Here is a 15,904-nt window from a genome sequence, read left to right as displayed (position 1 = left end):
GTATTTTATTTGCAGACTCCTCACAGATCTATTTCCAAACAGTGAATCTCACGAGTCATATTTTACTACGGTTGTTGTTTCTGGCTGTCGGAGTCGAATCTCAATGATTTATGATAATTTATGATAATTTGCATCTGTTTAGGCAAAGGATTTACATTGTAAATCCTTTGCCTAAACAGACAAAAATCCGGGTTGTTCATTTTAACTCTGAAATACCCTTAGCCATCACTTTTTGAGTGGTGCAACCACTCCTATAGACAGCTATGTGTGCCCCCATGGGTCCCTGGGTCTGTCCCTGGCTGGGTCTGTCCGAGCACGAGAATAGCGCTATAGCATTAGTTCACCACTAAGGGCCGATTCATACTCCTATTTTGCCGCTGTAGTGCCGAAATGATTTCGGCTCGTCAGGAATTTCCAGTAGCACCGAAGAGCCGACTTCAGGACTTTGATTCGGCTCTAAAATAGGAGTATGAATCGGCCCCAAGTGTCACTGTTGCACAGCCTAACACACACACACACACACACACACACACACACACACACACACACACACACACATACACAAAGGCCAGGGATGAGGGCTTGTACATTACATACAGCACAAGTACAGTACAGCGCCGCTTGTATAGGTCTGCTATTTTCGAAAAATCCTGAAAATGCGGCACAAATCTTTGAATATATATTCTTTCAGAGCGAACGTTTTTAACTCTTTGCTTCTGGGGGGGGGGGTTCCTGCCTGGAACAACATATTTTCAGATCGGGGTCGGTGGCCAATTAAATATCGTTGTTGGGGTCGTTGACATGAAATATTGAGCACCACTGATACAGAAACATGAGGTATTTCAGAAAACTGTTATTTGCCTTAGATTCAACCATGTAGCTGGGAACGCCCTGGAACCTCAGGGACCCCCTCAAGGACCCGTGGGGGTCCCCCCAAACCCCACATTAGGAAGGTGTCAGCGAATCGATTAGTCGATTTATTCAACACATTTGTAAAACTGTGTTTGCCGAAAACACACGTTTACATTACAGCACCACATCCAATCAGTAGACCAACCGTTTCAGGTGCACCGTGCCTGACATCACACGAGATAATAATTTCGAGGGAACCAAGCGGTCTCACGATGTCTCTGTGGATACCGGCAATTTGACACTATAAAAGATCGTAGACCGATTCAAAAGATAGAATTCTCGGGGAAAGAGATTAAAAAAAATGCTTCGGTCTGAAAGAGTTCAATCTAGACTAGAGCATAAAAGAGCTTTATCACATTCCCATGTGACCGCCATTCCACTTACAGTAGAAACCAGCATAGTAGAAATAAAGAGTAATAAAGTTTTTTTTTTTAGTTTTTTTTTATTATATCGTATTTTCTGTTTTCTGTTATTGTGGGGGAAGCTTTCGCTCAAAACATCTGCTATTTCATAGCCGATCTTCGAAAAATATCGGCTATATTTATTTCACCATTTCTTTAAGTTTCGAAACTGGAGACTTTTCACAAGTATGCCCAAAATAGTATTAATCAATTACCGGTAAATGTATTAAACCATTGATTCGCAACTTTTTTCTTTTTTACAATGGATTACATCATATACTTAAGGCTAATTGTTACATGATTTGATGGGCTGTGTGAGGATAGCCCCTCTCTCTCTCTGTCCACTTAACAGACCACCTGTTTATTGTGTTAAACAGCTGTGGTGACGACTAGAGCACTATACAGTGGCAGTCAGCTGAGGGCCGACCAACAGGTGTGTGTGTGTGTGTGTGTGTGTGTGTGTGTGTGTGTGTGTGTGTGTGTGAAGACGTGTTCATCTCCATGGCTCAGCACTTCTAAAGCCCGGGCTTTTCTTTTTTTCACCCCTCCACCTCCACAACCTGCTGTCATGTTGATGTGCTGTCATCATCCCCCCCCCCTCCCCCCCCCCCCCCCCCTAAAGCAGTGGTATCCCAAACGTTGTCATGTCAAGGACCCCCAAATTGACACTAATTAGACCCCCATTTGAACCCCCATAAGAGAAGCAGTGATTCTCAATCTCAACCCGTTTAATTTCAAGAAACCCCCGGTTGGACATCAATTAGTCTACGGACCCCCCATTATTTCTAGTATTTCTATCTCTGGGACCCCCGATTTATATTGTAAAATCAATGTTAATGTAACTCTGAGAGTGTACAAATGGAACCTATGAAGCACCGGGCAGGGTGACGCTACATGGACCTGCCTGTAGCGACACCCTGGCTGTGGCTGTGGCTGTGTGTGTGTGTGTGTGTGTGTGTGTGTGTGTGTGTGTGTGTGTGTGTGTGTGTGTGTGTGTGTGTGTGTGTGTGTGTGTGTGTGTGTGTGTGTGCGGTGCGCGGGCGCATGCGTTACTATACAGGTCAAATATCCCCACAGAGTACAGTATAGTCGAATTTGAGGAATACACAATTTTCACAGATCTTCAACAAGAGCTGTTTAAATGTTGCTTTATGGTTAAAAACAACAGTTGTAAATACAATTTTACAAGTTTACGAACAGATTCAGGTTGGGGGTTATATAGGTTCTGACTGAGCTTGTAGTTTGGCTTTGTCCGGCTTTAGGGTTCGAGTTAAAAGTAGATAAAATGTGAACAATTTATCCATAAAATATTGATGTCCTCACATACAGGCACAGTAATGAAGCCAGAGAAACAGCGTAAGGAAAGACAGACAGACAGACAGAGAGACAGACAGACAGACAGACAGACAGACAGACAGACAGACAGACAGACAGACAGACAGACAGACAGGAAACAAAAGAGGTGAAAATGTCTGCGCACCAGATTCAACTACAGTAGTTCCATTCCATCTGCTGCATAAATTACCCACCCCCCCCCCCCAATTGCACACTCTCACACAAACAATGCCCCAATAATAAAGCCCGATAATTGTGTATCGATTGTGTGTGTTGCTCGTGTTGTGTGTGTGTGTGTGTGTGTGTGTGTGTGTGTGTGTGTGTGAATGTGTGAGTGTGTGTGTGTGCGTGTGAGTGTGTGAGTGAGTGTGTGAGTGAGAGAGAGACTGAGAGAGAGGAGAGCGGTGGGGGGGTGGTACAAGTCAGACAGAGATGAAACAAAATTTTCCCGAGATAAAACATTTAGCTAGTATACTTTACCTACTAATTGCTGTACTATATTACGTGATATATACGGTGCTATAGTATATCATATTCTACGGTGCCGTTTTAAATGCTGATAATAACGACACTAATGATGATGTATGTGCAGCCCGTGTCCAGGTGTGTGTGCATCAGTACCAGATAGCTTTATATCCACCAGCATTACCATGCAACACCTGTACCTCGTTTAGACTTGTTTAACCCATTCTGACCTGAGATCAGATTCATACGAGGTTTCCACTGGACACACACTGGTCTGATTAACCCATTCTGACCTGAGATCAGATTCATACGAGGTTTCCACTGCAGGACACACACTGGTCTGATTAACCCATTCTGACCTGAGATCAGATTCATTCGAGGTTTCCACTGGACACACACTGGTCTGATTAACCCATTCTGACCTGAGATCAGATTCTAAAAATGTCAGTCGTTCTTTCGATTTTTCAAAAATAGCAGACCTACAAGCTCGTAGCGCGCCACTCGGTGGCGCGCTATGAGCTTGTAGATCTGATATTTTTCAATAGCTAAAGCATGACATGACGCTATAACACCAAACACCAACACCGCCGCCATAATAGAGACCTCGTCAACAAACAGCCAATCCATTGTCCTATATAGTATTTATACCAAACAACAACCTGTCCCCCCATAGTGGGCGGCCTGCCCTGCGGACAGTAACAAATACTGTAGTAACAATAGCGACCAAAAAACAACAAAGCCGTCCGGCGGTCACGGTTGTTGACATATTATGCGTTCTCAAAAGTCACTGCTGGCTGCAGTCGGTATTCTCTTGAGCTCCATGGATTTAAGTCTGAAATACATACACACACGTGCGCGCGCACACACACACATGCACGTGCGCGCGCACACACACAGACATATCGCACGCACACATACTTGCATACACAATGCTCCCGATGGATACTAGCAAGTAGGACACCGTCACTGACTCTCCTCTCTCTCTCTCTCTCTCTCTCTCTCTCTCTCCAGAGTGCGTGCACACCACACACTTCTAGTGGCATAAACTATAAAAAGAAAGTGCTGTTATAGGCTGGAACCCGAACACCCCCGCCCGCTTCTTCTCTCTTGGACCCACGGCACAAAAAAAAAGCTATGAAGAGCCTTTGTGTGAAACAATGACACAGCTTTTACACAGCAACTCCAGTTGGCATCGTCTTCAGGGTTACCTATCCCCCCGTGCACGCGCACACACGCACACACACACACACAGGGTATACCCACGCAACGCGTGTGCGTACATGAGGGGGTGTCGAAGTTTGCAAGGTTTGCAGAGTCATTCGAATGGGGTCAACAACAGATCCATCTATAGTGCAGGCCGGGGTGCCCACACTTTTTATTTTACTTGAGAGCCACTTTAAAAATGACCAGCTCAACAAGATCTATACCCACCAGAAAAAATATGATCCCATTGCTGAAATGTGTTTAACCCATTCTGACCGGGAACCCGTTTTGGTGTTTAGCATCATGTTATGCTTTAGCTATTGAAAAATAGCAGATCTACAAGCTCATAGCGCGCCACCGAGTGGCGCGCTACGAGCTTGTAGGTCTGCTATTTTCGAAGAACGACTGACATTTTTTAGAATCTGATCTCAGGTCAGAATGGGTTAATCAGACCAGTGTGTGTGTCCAGTGGGAACCTCGTATGAATCTGATCTCGGGTCAGAAATTAGAATGGGTTAATAATGTACCCGAGGGGGCTTTGGAATATAGCGTCGCTGGTGTTATACATACAGTAAGACATATAACACACGAAGACACTTGGAATGGGGAAATAGAGGGAGAAAATGGAACTGGTAGGGACGGGTGTTTTTGTATATAACTTTGTAATGCTACTGACAAATGTCCGATTCCAATGTTTTCCCAATGTTGTTTTTTTTTATATTTAAATTAAATATATGTTTAGGACCATGCCATGCTGTGATCTACCTGCACAAGCCTTTGTGATCTACTGGTAGATCTACCTTTTGGACACCCCTGATATTCTAGTGCTTTGTTTGTCGTACAGCCAAGATCATGTTTCTCAACTATGGTCCATCTTAACAAACCCATTTAGACCTGACATCGAAATAAAAATAAAAGTCTTCTGAAAGAATATATATTAAAAGATTTGTGCCGCATTTTCACGATTTTTCAAAAATAGCTGCTATTTTTCAATAGCTAAAGCATAACGTAATGCTAACAGCAAAAGGGGTTCCCGCCCCCAAAATGGGTTTTAACCACTTAATTAACACCTGTATACTTTTTGGACCGCATGCATGTTTCCATCGACACCTATAATCTCTTCGCCAAAAGCAGGTCATAATGGGTTAGGGAAGGTACTAGAAAAAAAAGCTCACAAGGTGTCACTTTGCAATGTGTCGTGAGAATGATTAGGCGGAATGTTGAACTAATAGGCATAGTGTGGGGGAAACATGAAATAACTGTTAAATAAAGGGATTGTGACATTAAAAAAAAAAAGGTATTGTAATTTATTTTTCTGAGCTCAATTGCACCCCTAAAAAAACTGAACTTTTCACATTCAGTAGATTGTCTGTTGTCTGGGGTTTTCTGGCTTCAAACAAGTGCTCCGATTGTCCTGTGTGTGAGTGTGATGTAAGAGCCGGCTAATCCCATAATATGTGACAATGGGATTTGCCAGGAGATGTCGCTGCAGCTTTCACCGTTTTGCCTGTTTTCATTGCGGCTCAAAAGGCTTCAACAGACACAGAGAAAATCCCAGGCCACAAAAATACATGACAATTAATGTCACGAAACCTTTAAAGGACTTTCATGCACTTAGTTGTGTGCCCAGTGTCATGCACTGAAAATGATCTACAAGTTGTAGATATGCTACACATATACACACCAGGGCGCAATAAATATAACTCTGGCTTTAAGATCAGTAATGTAAAATATGATTAACAGAGACTGTTATGCATTCTAAAATACTGTAGTTGTGTAGTAGGGAGGCAGGTGTTATGATGGGTGGGTGTTCCTTGACTAGGATTGTTTCAAAAATATGCTAACGGTGCAGAGCTCAGACAAAAGGTCGGAGAACCCCTGGCCCTTATAGCTCCACACCTCCCTCGTCAACACTCAGGTGAAAACAGATGGTGAGGAATCAGGATGACAGCTGGAGACAGGTGTGGATACCACAGCAGCAGCAGCAGCACTCAGGAGTCAGGAGTCAGGAGTGCTAGAAAAACACTAATAAAGCCTGAGATAATAACAACAAGGCAGCCAATTTACAGAGACTAAACTTCTGTATATAACCATTTGGGATGTGAAATAAATAAATGAAAAAATGAATAAAAAAGGCTGTGTTTTTGTTCACGCTTTCACAATAGAGGGTATATGCGCGTGACATCATCATACCCAGGAGTTATGCGGGAATGCCTACTGAGTGGCAAAACACTATATTTTCCGGCCTTGACAGCCCATACATCCACACAGAAAAAGTCCTATCTGATTGCATTAAATGACTTTAAACAACGTTAAATTCACTTTGCCACTCACTTTATGCATGCACATTCTCTCTATTTGCCCCAATCTTCATGTCTGCTGTGGGAATTGGCGTCCATCTATAACAGAGTTAACGGGATACCCACTGCTGCTGCTGCTAATAAAATGTCAGTACATGGAAAAAGCTGACAGATGAACCAAAGAAAAGTTCCTCCTGACCGACCCCCCCCCCCGACACACACACACACACACACACGCACACACACACACAGCCCTCCGTGCCTGGAGGTTGTGTGGAAATATGTCAATAATGCTGCTATAGCCCTCTATACTAGAAACAGATACACGTCATTTCATACAGTATGCTCACATTGCAGTCTAGACACAGAATCGGTGTAAAGAAATGCTTTTCCATTTCCATTATTAATAATGTGTACTCTGAGTCCCCTCCCGCCCCGTACAGATCCGTCACTGTTCCACAGTGGAGAACGCAATTGTGACTCCTGTGATCCAGCACACATGGGAACACACATTCCTCAAACATTGCTGTCACTATTATTATTATTATTGCTCGACATCATCAGCTTCCAACGGATGATGCACTGACTGACTGACGCGGCATCACTGTCTGTCTGTCTCGTTTCCCCCTTTTGACACACAGGACGAGTCCCAGAGAGCACGAGCTCTACTGTATATAAACAACAACAACAACATTGAGAGATATAGAGAGACATACTTGTTGTGATTATCGCGGCCTAGCCCCCCCCCCCCCCCATATATAGCTTAACCCATTCTGAACGGGAACCCATTTTAGTATTAGCATCATGTTATGCTTTAGCTATTGAAAAATAGCAGATCTACAAGCTCGTAGCACTACGAGCTTGTAGGTCTGCTTTTTTGAAAAATCGGAGAACGACTGACATTTTTAGAATCTGATCTCAGGTCAGAATGGGTTCATCAGACCAGTGTGTGTCCAGTGGAAACCTCGTATGAATCTGATCTCAGGTCAGAATGGGTTAAGAGACAATTAGAAATCCTGTCTATCATTAGCTCCGTCGCGGGGCCTATTATTACCACACAGATCAGCCACTAATCAGTGTTAATTGTGGCGATCGCCGCGGCACATTATTGCCAGAGTGGTACAAGATAATTCCCCCGGTTTATACTGTATGATTGCATGGCGGCGCGCCCATGCACCGGAAATAGCGGACGTACTGTATGTGTGTACAGTATAGTATATAAGCTCAGAACAAGCCCGGTGTTGTTTTCGTCGACTAAAACTATAAGACGAAAAAAATGTCCGTCGACTTTGCCTTTTTCCTCTGACGAAAACTGAATGGAAACAAAAATGAAAACTAAGCTACGATGACTAAAACTATAAGACTGAATATAGTGACAATTTCGTCGACAAATAAAAACTATGGAGTAAAATGTTAGGAAGGGACTATTAGTGGACAAGAGATCCAGTATTATAAGTCATTTTACAATTAGTTGCATATGCTGAAAATAGCCGATCTACAAGCCCACAACGCGTCGCAGCGCGTGTGATGTCGACGGCATCAAGGCCCGCCAAAATAAATTTTGTTTGACTAAATCAACTGTAGATTTAGTCGACTAAACTCGTATGATGTTTAGTCGACTAAAACCAGACTATAACACTAAAACATTCCAGGTGACTAAAATGTGACTAAATTAAAAATATTCAAGAGACTATGACTAAAACTAAAATGAAAACATGCTGCCAAAAACAACACTGGAACAACAAGCTCATCATGATGGCACGATGCGACATGTTTTGTTAGATCTTGTAGATCCAAGTTATGATCACAGGCCTCTAGAGGCGTGCGTCATCATTTCTCCAGTCTCTCCACCACTGCAGGCGTTCAGCATCGTTCTCAATCACTTTTTGCATCATCACTTCTCTATTCATCTCTCTCTCTCTCTCTCTCTCTCTCTCTGAGTTTTCTAGTACCTTCCCTAACCAATTCTGACCTGAGATCAGATTATACAAAAACGCCTGTTTGAAAATGACAGTTATCTAGAAAAAGCCATGTTTCTTCTATGTCAGTCGTTCTTCGATTTAAAAATAATAATAATAATAGCAGACCTACAAGCTCGTAGCGCGCCACTCGGTGGCGTGCTACGAGCTTGTAGGTCTGCTATTTTTTTCAATAGCTAAAGCATGACACGATGCTATAACACCAAAAGGGGGTTCCCGGTCCAAAATGGGCTAAAAGACAGACACGACCGTTGGGACATTATTTCATGACATACTATTATTTGTTACTACTGGGTTTTTGTGTATGTGTATGTGTGTGTGTGTGTGTGTGTGTGTGTGTGTGTGTGTGTGTGTGTGTTCAGACTTCAGACATCGTGTCTTTTTTTGCTCTTTGAGAGTTTGTGCGTCAATCACTGCCGGACGGCCCCTCAGCATGCAGACCCTGGACAGCTGTCCCCCACCCCCACACCCCCCCCCCCCTGCACAGGCCCTTGGGTGTAGCTCCAGAGTCTTCTCACCCACGACCCACCCAAAGCGCCCCACATCGACAGGCTCTCCTTTCCTGTGGTATATATAAATAGATAATGCTAGCAGATGCACCAGCCCCTGTCTATCTACAGTATCTACCCCCCCCCCCCCCGAACACACACACACACACACACACACACACACACACACACACACACACACGCACACACACAAACCTACTAGGTAGAACATTCTAGGAGTGGTGTAAATTAGGTTAGAGAGGGCCGAGAGAGAGACCCCGTCCCCAACCCTCCGCAAAGGTGAAAATTCTGAGAAGATCCCGACATTAGCACAATCATGTCTCACGTCTGTAGGAACTAAATCTCCCCTATAATAAGTGTCCCCCGGACCCCCCGCCGGCCACTCGAAGAGATTAAAGAAAGGGGATCAATTACCTCCGTTTTTAAAGGGGGAGCAGCAGAGCTAATAAAGCGGGTCACACAGCACATTTCGGGGCGGTTGCAAAAATAGTCCACTATATATACATACAACAGAACCTAGTGGGTTCTTGGCTTGGGGAACTTGCAAGTGCAGACCGACTTAACCCATTCTGACCGGGCACCCATTTTGGTGTTAGCATCATGTTATGCTTTAGCTATTGAAAAATAGCAGATCTACAAGCTCATAGCGCGCCACCGAGTGGCGCGCTACGAGCTTGTAGGTCTGCTATTTTTGAAAAATCGAAGAGCGACTGACATTTTTAGATTCTGATCTCAGGTCAGAATGGGTTAATCAGACCAGTGTGTGTCCAGTGGAAACCTCGTATGAATCTGATCTCAGGTCAGAATGGGTTAAATATACCAGCACGGCCAGAATAGCAAAAGTGACAAAAATGAAAGGAGTATAGCGATAGAGAGAAAGAGAGAGAGAGGAACCTGTTCATCGTTTGCTGTAGTATATAGTGATAACAGTAGTATTAATGCATAGTATAGTAATGAAGTTATACTGTGAAGAGAAACTTCAAGTTGCTTTTTAGAGCAGAAACATGAGACCCGACGATGCAGAGAATTCATCATGATAATCATTCATAATACATACACCACGGTGGCAATCATGAAAAAATAATAAACCCAATGTATACTGGTTCTAATTTGGGGAATATTAAATCCAGCAATTAATTTCCCCCCTTTTTCCATATCTCTGATATGTTACCCAAATACTCACACACACAGACACACACACACACACACACACACACACACACACTCACACACACACACACACACACCCCAATTATCCCAGGAGCTGTGGCTTAACTCAAGTTAGAGCCCCCCAACCCCGACACACGCACGCACACACGCAGGCATGCACGTACACACACGTACACACACGCACACACACACACACACACACACACACACACGCACACGCACGCACACACAAGGTGGGAGAGGTATAGGTGAAAAGAAAAGTAAATCTGGACTCACCGTTCTCAGGAACTGAATCTCCTCCTCTCCCTCGCCTCCTTCCGCCATCCTGTGCTGACGATTATTCGCAGCTCCTCAGGAGAAAACAAGACAAATCCTCGTGATATCTCTGTGTCTCTCTCTCTCTCTCTCTCTCTCTCTCTCTCCAGTCCGTTATCTCCTTCTTTTACCTATCTCTCTCGCCCCCCCAAACACACACACTTGACTACACACACACCTCCACCCTTTTCCTTTCCTTTCCTTCTCAGGCTCTCAGTTATCCTGGCTTACGTGTCTCCCTCTCTCTCTCTCTCTCTCTCTCTCTCTACACCACACCTCTATGTCTCTCTCTCTCTCTCTCTCTGTCTCTCTCGTGCGCGCGCGTGCGCGTGTGTGTGTGTATGTGCTGCTGCCGGAGGACAGCCTTGTGTGTCCAGCACCTCTCACAGTGTAAGAGAGAGTGAGGGGCTCTCCCCTCAGTCCCCTGTTTCTCAGACTCTCCACCCCCTGACACCCCCCCCCCTCCCCCCCCCCCCCCACACACACACGCACACACACACACCACACACACACACACACCCCCCAAACCCCTTCAAATCTCACTCGCAGTGGGGGGGCGGGGGGGTGTAAGGGAGGGGCAAAAGCACCACATTATTAACCAATTCACACCACTGCCATCATGCAGCCATGTTTGTATATTAAGTGGGCCACTCCTTCACAAAGCCCCAGCCCCACACACACACACACACACACACACACACACACACACACACACAGCACACACACACGCAGCACACACACATCGTGCACGTCTCAGAAGCTATAAAAGGAAAGCTGGTTGAGAGAGAGAGAGAACTCTCAAGAGGCGGCAGCGAAGCCACCACCACGCACACAGAGAGAGAGAGAGAGAGAGAGGACCCACACGTAATGCTTTAGCTATTGAAAAATAGCAGATCTACAAGCTCGTAGCGCGCCACCGAGTGGCGCGCTACGAGCTTGTAGGTCTGCTATTTTTTGAAGAATGGTGACAAAAGTGACATGAAAGTGTTTGTGAGAACGACTGACACGTAGAAAAAACTGCTTTTTCGAGAAAACTGTCAGGATTTTTTTAGAAGACATTTGCAGAATTGTTCCCCAGGTCAAAATGGGTACTTTACTATACTGTAAGTATATTAATATCCTATGCTGCAAGGCATGTCAGTCCATCGCGACATCTTCAAATGCATAATCATGCAACGTGCCATTTTTGCCCCCTGTTGCCACAAACCCCTCCTAATGCCACAACAACAGCCTCTGAACAACTCTGTGTCACGGAGGTTTGCAGGTGTTAGGACCCAGGAAACTCAAACAAAGGCAGGCCAAGAAGATCACATAAACTTGACTTTACTTGGGAAATGACATAGGATAACAGAAGTACAAACACATGATACACAGAACATAAAACCTGACACTAACTTAAGATCCAGCACTGAACAAACACAAGGCATGAGTTTAAATAGTCACTGGAGCTCATCACCCAACCTGGAACAACATATTTTCAGTTGGGGCGGGTCGGCGACCAATTACAGATATTTTTGGGGGTTCTTGACATGAAATATTGAGCACCATGACTGATATAGAAACATTGGTATTTCAGAAAACTGTCATGATTTAGACTAGAGGAACCTTTTTTTTATTTCGATGTCAGTTTAGCTCGGATTTGACAAATTGTCACCTACGTCTGTCTCTGCTCTCAGGTGTCTTCCCCACAACCCCCCCCCCCCTCTCATTAGCAGGCAACAGTGCAGCACTATCCCTCTCCCTTTTTTCTTCTGGCACAACAGCGCCCCTACTGGTACTAATAGTCATATAACTGGTGCTCATTACGGTCTTCATTGACATCCACACACACACAGACAGTGGCAGAATTTCAGTCCGTGCACTGGAACTCAGGGGCTACTTTTGGCCCAGTCCAACCTCAACATATTATTATTAGATTGACAGGGACTGATTCTGTGTGTCTATATAGGTAATCTGAGTGGACAGAAATGATGTGGAAAAAAATCTCTCCGTACGGCTCCACTCTGGGACCTTCCTTCTGCTCAACACATTCTTCCCACTGGCTCAGATTATGGAAATCAAATAAAATATGTCACCGTTTTTTTTTTTTTCATGCAGATGACACACTAAATCTTCAATAAAACAAAGACAAAACTCAAGCTGGCGATTATGCCAATGAGGAACTGTTCAAATGCAGTGTTCGGCTTCAATCAGTAAAAACACAACCAAAGCACAACCTGAATTTTAAAAGCCACATTATGACAAGGCAATTACAAAGTCAGCATACTATCGTCTTAAGAAATAAGACGATATGTGTGTATTATAGGACCTTGTGTCTCGGCAACATTTGGAAACACTGCAAACTGAGTCCTCCACACACTAACTCATTTAGACCTGAGGACAATTCTACAAAAGTCTTCTAAATCCTGACTGTTTTCTGAAAAACCCCATGTTTCTAATGTCAGTCGTTCTCAAACATTTTCATGTCAAGGACCCCCACACTTGGCCGCCGACCCCCCATCTGAAAATATGATGTTCCAGGGACCCCCTCCAGAAGCAAATATTTGAGTTAAAAACGTTTGCTCTGAAAGAATATATATATATATATTCAAAGTTTTGCACCACATTTTCACGATTAAAAAAAAAAGCAGACCTACAAGCTCGTAGCTATGAGCTTGTAGATCTGCTATTTTTCAATAGCTAAAGTCTAACATAATGCTTAAAACACCAAAATGGGCTAATGTCAAGAAAGTTCATCACACCACTCCAGTTCTCAGACAGTTCCTGCATGTGTGATAACACATTAATTTCTAAATCTACTATTGACTGTACTTCTATGACCCTGCCTTTCATTGAGCTTTTCGATTACATTATTGTACTGTACTGGAACTGTGACTTTTATCAGTTTTTATTTTAGTTTTGGTTTTATTTAGTAATAAAATGTCTGCTTATAAAATATGCTTATTTTGCTCCACAAGGGGAGCCTCCATTCCGTGGGGAGGGTTTTTCATTTTGCATACAGTAAAGTCATGTCCATATACTGTACCTAGAGGTCCTCCATTCACGGGTACACATGTTTACACTTATAGCTAAATTAACGCTCAAGATGTGTCCGTGTAGACTGTATTTAAGTCCATAGAACAACACTTTGATGACTCGCTATATCCCCTGAGAGCGGAACTATCTGGAATATTTGGTTGGTTTTCTCAGCTGTGCGACAGCTGAGCTGACATATAATTTGCATTATAGCACCTCCATTCCGTTTGATCCCCTGGGATCCCACACTGATCCCACATCTGATCCTATAGCCTAACTCCTTAATATTAGTTGCCCAGCGTGATTTCCACGAGGGTGAATAAGCCCCTAATGTCCCGCCACACCTCTCCCCTTCTCCCTCGCTTATTCCCCTCTTTCCCTCCCCCCACCCCACCCCACCCCGCTCTGTCTCTCCACCTCTCCCTCAGTCCCTCCATGTCTCGCATTTGCACACAGACTTCCACCAGAAGTGTGATGATATCGGAATCTCTTTCATCTCTTTCATTCATCTTCACGCCGAATCTTCAAAATCACCTGTAAACCCAACCGATGCACACGCCTCTTCAAGTTTCAAGGTTGTCTTTATTTGTCTCCCTTAGGAGAAATTGAGACATTGCACACATTGCCTTGATATTAAAGTGCAACTAGTCAATAGAGTGCATCTAAGTCAGTTATGGTTGCTGCCATTTAGCAATCTCTGATTAAGCATTTTGATTGACAGAGGAACTAAATGAGTGCTTAACCCATTTAGGCCTAAGGCCGATTCTAAAAATGCCTCTAAATCCTGACCTAAGGTTTCTGAAAAACTTCAAATATTTATATAGCAGCATCAAAAGATTTACATTTTTGAATACTGTACAGAACCCAAATATGGGTTCCCGGCCTGAGGGGGTAAGATACCAATATGGGCAGTAGGTCGGATACGATATATTATTACTGCGTGTTAAGGCACTTAAGAGTGTCCGCCCTGAAACTGGGAGGTCGGGGTTCGATCCCCGGGCCGGGTCACACACCAAAGACCCAATGCCTCCCTGCTTGGCACTCAGCATCGAAGGGTTGGATTGGAGGGGGGTCAAATCTACTAATCAAATGATTCCCGAGCGCGGCGCGGAGAACAAACGTCACTGCGGTTAAACGTGTGTGACAAATCGTACGACTTTGACTTAAGAAATGGCCTGGGGAGTGATCAGGGGGGGGGGGGGGGGGGGGGGCATCCCCATGATCTTCTAGCCTAGTAAGTTGAGGTCCAAGAACTGGTGTTATCCACCAGACTGACCACCACATGTCCCCCATTCCCTCCACAAACTTCCAGACAATATTCCCAACCCGATCTGCTCCCATCCATCCATTCCATTACCACCATCGGCACATCCATAAGATCATTCTGCTGCGTCTCGTCTGCCTTCCCTTCAGCTTCAAAGAAGATATTTTATCCTAAGCGTGTTCGCAGACTCTCTCTCTCTCTCTCTCTCTCTCTCTCTCTCTCCTGTTCTCTGTCTCTCCTCACTACTAGACGATCAATATAGGCAGAAAAAAAGACCTTCCCCGCCTGAAGTATTCAATAATTCAAATTTAAATCAGATCCAGTCCCTCCAAGTTGATTAAATATTAACAGACGTTGACTCAAGAAAGCTACCTCATTCCCTGTGCAATTTACCAGGAAGGAGAAGATATGTGACACCTGTGCCTCAGCCAGTTAGTGCACAGACCATGTACTTGTAAGCAGTGGTATAAAGTAACTAAGTACATTTACTTACTATACTTCAGTAGAATTTAATTATTTGTAATTTACTTGAGTAGTTCCAATAGTAAATTACGTAATAAGACATACGTATACATATACATATAGAGTATGTAGTTGTAAGTTCATTAGCAGTATACTGTGGTTACTTTGCGCCAAAACGTGACAGCCGTCAACCATTTGATGCGTATGCAAGAAAAACAGCAAATCTGTGCCTGGTTTGCTGGGACCAGATTACACAAATGACCATATGTCTTACGTCATCATTGAGAGCTAGTCATACATATACACACCACGTACTCTGGTCCCAGCAGATCAGGCACAATTTGCTATTTTATTTGACTGATTATGTATATAGTATACGTATGACTAGCTCTAAATGATGACGTAAGACATATGGTAATTTATGTAATCTGGTCCCAGCAAACCAGGCACAGATTTCCTTTTTTTTTTGCATAAACATCAAATGGCGGGACGGCTGTCACGGTGAAGAGGGCCGGGCGAAATTATTACTTGCGCGCTCTGCTTGCGCAAGTAACTAGTCGACCAGTAAACTAGG

At 44.0% G+C, this 15,904-nt stretch overlaps 1 protein-coding gene across 1 annotated transcript in view; it reads right to left on the bottom strand.

Annotated features, from left to right (window-relative positions):
- ryr1b (ryanodine receptor 1b (skeletal)) overlaps positions 1-10,962 on the bottom strand; it is a 162,794-nt gene extending 151,832 nt beyond the window's left edge. Inside the window, 1 exon segment of the mRNA XM_080771534.1 lies at positions 10,551-10,962. Coding sequence (XP_080627660.1) covers positions 10,551-10,598 — 48 coding nt within the window. The 5' untranslated portion in view covers positions 10,599-10,962.
- Positions 10,963-15,904: the final 4,942 nt, after the last annotated feature.

This window comes from Protomyctophum bolini (genome assembly GCF_963924005.1).
Source record: "Protomyctophum bolini genome assembly, chromosome: 9".
Taxonomy (NCBI): Eukaryota; Metazoa; Chordata; class Actinopteri; order Myctophiformes; family Myctophidae; genus Protomyctophum; species Protomyctophum bolini.
This window is presented reverse-complemented; position numbering and strand designations above follow the sequence as displayed.